The sequence below is a fragment of the Betta splendens genome, chromosome 2 (genome assembly GCF_900634795.4).
Source record: "Betta splendens chromosome 2, fBetSpl5.4, whole genome shotgun sequence".
In the NCBI taxonomy this organism is placed as follows: domain Eukaryota; kingdom Metazoa; phylum Chordata; class Actinopteri; order Anabantiformes; family Osphronemidae; genus Betta; species Betta splendens.
In genome coordinates, this window is record NC_040882.2 from 15475057 (window position 1) to 15482196 (window position 7140).

The window sequence follows — 7140 nt, forward strand, 5'->3', positions numbered from 1 at the left end:
TTAGACTTTGCTAAAAATAGCTGGATGTACCAGCATGATATTAGTCATTCAGTGGAACCCAGTGCATCCGGAGGTATCTGTCCACCGACAGAGGGCTTCACTTGTTGCCATTTCCTCCACACTCTTGTTGGTTCTGTTTTGTCTCAGTTTGCTGTTACTCTTTTGGTCCTGTTCCTGTTTGTTGGTCTGTAGCATGTTGCCTGTGTACGATCTTCCCTGTGTCTCTGTCTGTGCAACAGTTTTTCTGGATTGCGATAATTTTATGTTCAGTGTCTGGTCCTGCGAGAATAGTTTAGCTTGGGTTTTTTATTGTGTCACCATGTGTGTGTGTTTATTTATTCAATAGGTTGGGTATTAAATAAATAAATAAATGTTTCTCACAACACAAACTCAACACAAACACAACACAAACTAAGACTCATGTTTTAATGCGTGAAGATTTTATTTTTGCGTCAGACAGAATAGCAGAAGATAACGAATTTGTTCAAACCACCAGGCACAAACCAGCTGGTACCTGAATGTCTCTTCTGAAGCTACATGTGAAACAGTATGAACAAAAAGCGGAAGAAAAACAGAAATCCACCAGTTGTAGGCTTTTTTTCAAACCACGTCTTATTTCCCGCCAAGGAACTTTGAGCCCTTGACGCATACAGATGAACGTTGGCCGTCACACTGATAATCATCCCAGCATTTGTTGTCTGAAAATAACAAAACACATTTGTTAGTCTTTATTTTCTTTTTTCGTTTTAGTATTTCTGCTCTAATCATATATTGAGACACAACTGCTCTGCTTTGTTTGTGACTTGCTTTTGTTGATGTCTTATATTTTACCTGAAAAATTCATTTGCACACAGTGCTGTGAATTTTGATTGTTTGGTTCTCCCTTACACCAGAAGGTGAAGGTGAATTTGGTTCCATCACTCCAGAGCCAATCGGTGTCCTACAAAAGAAATGTACAATAGAAGTATTCAGAAAGAACTGACATGAAATGTCCTTTATTTAAGCATTTCTATTTCAGCAGGTGAACTGATCTGATACCGTTTTACGAGTGGAGGCTCCGATCCATGTTGCTGGATAGCTGTTGGTTTGAGTAGCTATCATGTGCTGGACCCAAAAATACTCTTCCTTGTTTCTCATAGATGCCAGATGTCCACCCATGGCCTGACAGTTTTTCTGTGGTGGAGACAAAGAAGCACAAGTTGGCAAAAGACAACATTAATAATGACAAAGCTAGAGGATGTTCTCTGACTAAGAATCACTCACCTCAGCCTCAGCCCAAGTCAAAGTTCGTGGTACAAAGTGGAAACATCGGCCACTGTACTTAGTCCATCCAGTCGGACACCACCAAAGAAACCTCTTCTCCAGCAGAGACACATCTGGGGAAGAAATGGTTGTTAATTCTCTAAAATGGAGTCAATTTAGCCTCACATTAAATTTGTGCGTTTGTAGCCACATTTATGCCTGTAGACTTAAGTGGGCTATACCATACTTACACATACAAAATGGGACATTAAAATTATACACAAATCGTGGACAAATTTGCAAGTAAAAACAAAGTGACCCTAATTTGACTCCACAATACGATTGGCTAATGGCCTCTATCACACATTACTGCAGCATCTTAGCCAACATGCAAAAAGTAAGCACATGTAGTTTAATCATGTAGTGATCTCAAAAACCAAAGTGGACAGAGGTCCAGTGCTGCTGTCGTCCCATTTAAGTCTACAGATGTGAATATGTGGTTACACACATGGATTAGTTTACACATGCACAAATTTAATGTGACCCTAAATTGACTTCATACTCTAAAGCTGTTGTTTAGACAAACCATGAGCTGCTACAGAACGATGGACGTTCTCACCTTCATCAGGTTGTTGCAGTCGTGCATCTGCGCCTTTTTCTGAAAGATTACATTGAATCCACGAGCTTAGTTTTGTCACAATCATGCATTTTAACAGCCACAGAAAATCAGCATGATGAAAACTCAACTACTGACTAGCAGCTCTGGTCAAAGCCAAGACACAGAGAAGTGCGCACAGCATCAGGAGCTTCATGATGGAGACGTTACAGACGATCACCTGCTACAAAGAGAGATGTGTTAAAAGCCTTCAACCTCCTGGTGAGAGGAAGGACATGATGAAGAGGAGGCAGAAGCAAACCTGCTGCAGCTTCTGTTCTTTCTCAGCGAAGCCTCTACCAACTGCCTGCTCTTTTATTCTCTTCCTTCTCTTTTTATCCCCCACAAAACAGGAACAAGGGTGGGTTTTTTTTCAGTGCCAACTAAACTAGCCTCTAATAATGTAAAGCTAAATTACTGGAAGCATGTTTTTTACAAAAAATAGTTTACAGCAACAAAGTAAAAGAAGCACTTTGCAGACAGTAGAGCTCTTCACTGACGTTAAAGTTGTACAGTGACTTTGGGAAAAAAAATGATGCATCACAGCACATGTTCTTGTTTGCTGGTTTGTTTGGTGCAGACCAGTGATGCCCAATTTAGACCTGAAGCTGCTGGAGGACACAGTTTCCCCACAGTTCACACATGCCTGACAGTCAGTTATAGTAATTGTACGTTATACTTTATCTTAGAAGACTAGATCCATGTCACTATTAGCTATTTACTACTGCATACATGCTAATACGCAGCCCAGCGGAAACAGTTTTGGCTCCGTTTCTGTTCACTGCTCACACTGCATAAACTGGACCTGACAGGAGGGGACAGAGCAGACTCTTCCTGCTGACACTCACTTAGCTCAAATGTACATTTCTATTTCTAAACCATTCTTAAAATTTATAAAAATAATACAAACTATCGTGTCTTCTTAATTATTTTTTGTGAACTGCTGCAACACTGAGGTTAACCGTATCTTATAGATCTCAATGTTGCAGAGAAGCATCTGAAGCAGCAGCAGAGGAACCAGAGCCTGTTGAAATGTGGTGGTGAAGGTGACAGATGCAAATAATGAACAACCCCAAATTTCTCACTTTATAATTACACAAAATTATGCCTGATTGTGAAACTTCCTCCTCTCACTCTGTAGACATGATACCTTTTTTCTCTGTCACTGTCAAACATCTGAGCTGTGGTCAGATCAGTTCCTTGTTTGGACAAATGACTCTGCATCGAGGCTGTGACTCACCGTCACCTCTAACGTGTTTAACTCACCAGGCTTCTGTTGTAAGTTGGAAGAAGATGTTGAACTCATTTGTAAACTGAGGCCTGGGTCTCTGTTTTATTTTCTGTTATTACCGGAACAGTAATTCTGTTTCAATCCCTTCTCATGTTCGCTATATATTTGATTTTCTTCTTGTTCATTGTTTCTCATGCTGTAAGTCTCTCTAAAGCACATGGTGAATGAACTACAGTATATACAATATGCAAACACATGTGTGTCACGTCAGTATGTGGCAGCAGTCCTGAGCCATGGTTGAGGTCTGTTCTGACTCAGGTCACCTTTGATGGCCTCCACTGTTGGTTCTGTGGTTACTGGAGGCTCAGCTTTATAAACAATTTTATGAAAATATCTTGTTTCTACAGAAATGAAATTTTTTAGACTATTTTTGTGGGATTATTTTGACAAACATTTTTAGTGTATATAAGTGGAAGCCCTGTCTTTCAGTTTATTGTAGTGCTGTGTTTAACGTTTGCATTTATGTCATAAATGGCTCGTTTAAACTCTGGAATGTGTGTGTATATATATATATATATATATATATATATATACCACTCTATTCTCACCCTCCGCCCGTGGTCTCATCCACTTTCCAAGCTCGGGTCCTCTACCAGAGGCCAGGGAGCTTGAGGGTTCTGTACAGTATGCACCAGAGCCATAGAGGCCCAGATCTACCACACCAGACAAGACCCAAGGTGTAGACTGTGCAAAGAGGCCCCAGAGACGGTCCAGCACATAACTGCAGGGTGTAAGATGCTGGCAGGCAAAGCATACATGGAACGCCATAACCAAGTGGCTGGCATAGTATACAGGAACATCTGCGCGGAGTATGGATTGGAAACCCCAAGGTCAAAGTGGGAAACACCTCCCAAGGTGGTAGAGAACGAGCGAGCCAAGATCCTGTGGGACTTCCAGATCCAGACTGACAGAATGGTAATGGCGAACCAACCAGACATTGTGGTGGTGGACAAAGAGCAGAGGAAAGCCGTAGTGGTGGATGTGGCAATACCAAGCGATGGCAACATCAGGAAAAAGGAACATGAGAAACTAGAGAAATACCAAGGGCTCAGAGAAGAACTGGAGAAGGCTTGGAAGGTGAAGGCCACAGTGGTGCCTGTGGTGATTGGAGCACTAGGGGCTGTGACCCCCAAACTGGAGGAGTGACTACGACAGATCCCTGGAAAAACATCCGACATCTCAGTCCAGAAAAGTGCAGTCCTAGGAACAGTCTTAAGCTTCCTGGACCCGAGCTTGGAAAGCGGATGAGACCAACCACAGAGGGTGAGAAGGGAATTTTTATATTTAATTTTATATATTTTAATTTACACACACTCTCTGTGTGTAAAAAAAACAAACATCGCACAGAGTGTGAAGTCACATCAAATGAAAGCATATTGCTCACTGAATACAATTTAGCATGACACCTGAGGGTTCAGGTGTGTCCAATTCAGAGGTTTAGATCCACATGAAAAGTTTAGGTTGTGTCACCTAAGGGGATCAATGGTCTTTTGATGTTGCACTTACTGTAGAGTTCTGGAACCATATGTGTGTTGTTGTTTTAAGCAACAGTACTGTTGTACAGAAGGCGAAAAGGTTCCCCGTCTCTTATCTTGGAAGATGGTTAGGGAGGAGTGTCTCACCAGAAAGTGTTTTAATACAACTAAGACTTTACATCACCTCCTGTCTAATATGTAAAGTGTAGATTTGTGGACTTGTGGACGGTTTAACTACAACTGAATAAATGCACTTATACAAACTTCATAAGCAATCAATCTTCAAACTAATGATCAACATTGATTGGTAGTAAACAAATCACGTGTTAAACTGAGATGCAGAGAAAGAGAAACATCCTAATATTTACTGGAAAATAACTTTACAACAAGTCATTAACATTTCATCCTTGAATAATCCCATTTTTAAATGACTGAAAGAGGAGGATGTTAACAAACAATCATTTAGAACTGAAAAAGAAACTGATTTAATACGGGAATCTGAAAATGACACCTGAACAGACTGAACTATGTTCAACAGTAACGTTTCTCTCATCACACTTCATTTCTACAATACACGCAGAGTAACTGAGGAACCAGGCCAACTGAACCCAAACCCAGGAAAAAGAGGTCCGGTGAATGTGGTGTTGAAGGTGTGAAGGTGGATCAGTTCATCAGAGGAGACTTTGTAGAAGGACAGAGAACCAGCCGGACGGTCCACATACACTGCTACTCTGTTAGACACAAAGGAGGACGAGATGAGGGTTACTCTGCTATTGTGACAAACAGAGTAACCATGGTCATCAGAGCAGAACAGACTCCAGGACTCATCATTCCATCCAAAGACACAGTCTTTACTGTTTCCTTTTCTTCTGATTCTCCTGTAGCTCACTGATATAGCAATCTTTCCTCTCCACTCAACTTCCCAGTAACAGCGACCAGTCAGACCATCACTACACAGCAGCTGGAGTCTCTCATCAAATCTCTGTGGATGATCAGGATAGGACAGATTCTGCTTTGCTCGCGTCACCTTCTTGTTGTTGTCAGACAGTTGTAATTTTCTGTTCACTGTGTTTGTGTCAATTGTAAGTTGGCAGAAATCTGATGGAGAGAACAAGACACAATCCAGCTGCAGTTACTGATCTAGCATCAGTTTGATGACGACTCATGACAGTTTGAAGATGGTTGAATGTTGCTGATCTCATTAAAAAAACACACTTACACTTCCTCAGACCTGGTCTCAACCACTGGGCTCCACCAGGCTCCACCCTGAAAGGAGGAGGGGGTCAGAGACATGCAGACACGGACATTACATGGCTCTAATACACACATCGGTTTAGGATTGTGTTGAGATGGAGCTCGTATGTAGGGATGGACTTTAACCAACAACTAAGGAATTGGATCCTTATCTTGGAATCTATGGGCCAGAAGGTAACATGGAAAAGGGGTTCTACTGTACTTCTATTTAAGATCAGTTTTGGTGTTAGACACCTGCTTTCAGTCCCACCCCAACAAATAAATGTGAAACCACAGCAGTGTTGTCAGGTGGGAAACAAAGAACACTGTTGCTTTAAAACTATATTTTAACTCTAGCTAAATATCTACTGTACTAATTAAAAAACTCTAGGACAGTGTATTTAAAAACTATTGTATGTGCATGGAAGTACAGTAAGATGCAGAGCTGCCTCAAGAATAAACTGCATATAGTCCATCATCCTGTCTGTCCTCTGCACCGCCATCACTGTGTGGTTTGGTTCAGCCACCAAGCAGGACAGACACAGACTGCAGAGGGTGGTCCGGTTTGCAGAAAAGATCACTGGGACTGAGCTTCCTTCTATTGAACACATGCACCTGGCCAGACTCAAAAAACGGGCTGTCAGCATCACTGCTGACCCCACACACACTGGACGCACACTGTTTCAACTCCTCCCCTCTGACAGGCATCGCAGAGCCATAGCCGCCAGAACCACCAGAACCAGCAGACACAGAGTCAGCTTCTTCCCCCAGGCTGTGTCTGAGCTGAACCCTACCAGATACATACAGCAATGACCCAGTGCAATTTAACAATATTGTATATGTGCAATAACCACTTTCAACCACGTTGAATGTCACATAGTTTAGCCAAACTATATTTAAAATTGTATTTAATTGTGTTTTTTCTGGGAGGGAACAAAGACGGAGTCAGACCAAATACAATTCCTTTGTTTTCCTGTGCAGACTTGGCCATTAAAATTCAGATTCTGATTATAACTCTGATATTATCATTCAACTAATGTATTAAACCAGAAGGTCCAGTACATGAATACTTGTTTTAGATTTGTTGGAGCTGCAGAGACAGAATGTTATGATAAAAACATTCAATCAGAACCTAATTGATCTATTAAATATATTAAACTGTGGTAAGGCTTTTTTATTCATTAAATTCAAATGATAATGTTTATACAGTATGTTCTGAAAGTTGAGTCACAGCAACTGAATTT

The 7140-nt window shown here is 41.2% G+C and overlaps 1 protein-coding gene across 2 annotated transcripts; it reads right to left on the reverse strand.

Moving 5' to 3' along the window:
- Positions 1 to 418: 418 nt before the first annotated feature.
- Positions 419 to 2380, reverse strand: LOC114849471 (type-2 ice-structuring protein-like). Of its 2 annotated transcripts, none has more exons than XM_029140970.3 (7): positions 2160 to 2380; positions 1997 to 2078; positions 1862 to 1900; positions 1264 to 1376; positions 1039 to 1173; positions 832 to 940; positions 419 to 698 (listed from the first exon to the last, which is right to left on the reverse strand). In XM_029140970.3, the coding sequence occupies exons 2-7, from the start codon at positions 2052 to 2054 to the stop codon at positions 613 to 615; spliced, it is 540 nt and encodes a 179-aa protein (XP_028996803.1). In that variant the 5' UTR covers positions 2055 to 2078; positions 2160 to 2380; the 3' UTR covers positions 419 to 612. The 2 variants fall into 2 exon arrangements, with proteins under 2 accessions (XP_028996803.1, XP_028996793.1); XM_029140960.3 differs by having other exon boundaries at positions 1997 to 2081; positions 2160 to 2379.
- Between the last annotated feature and the right edge of the window lie 4760 nt (positions 2381 to 7140).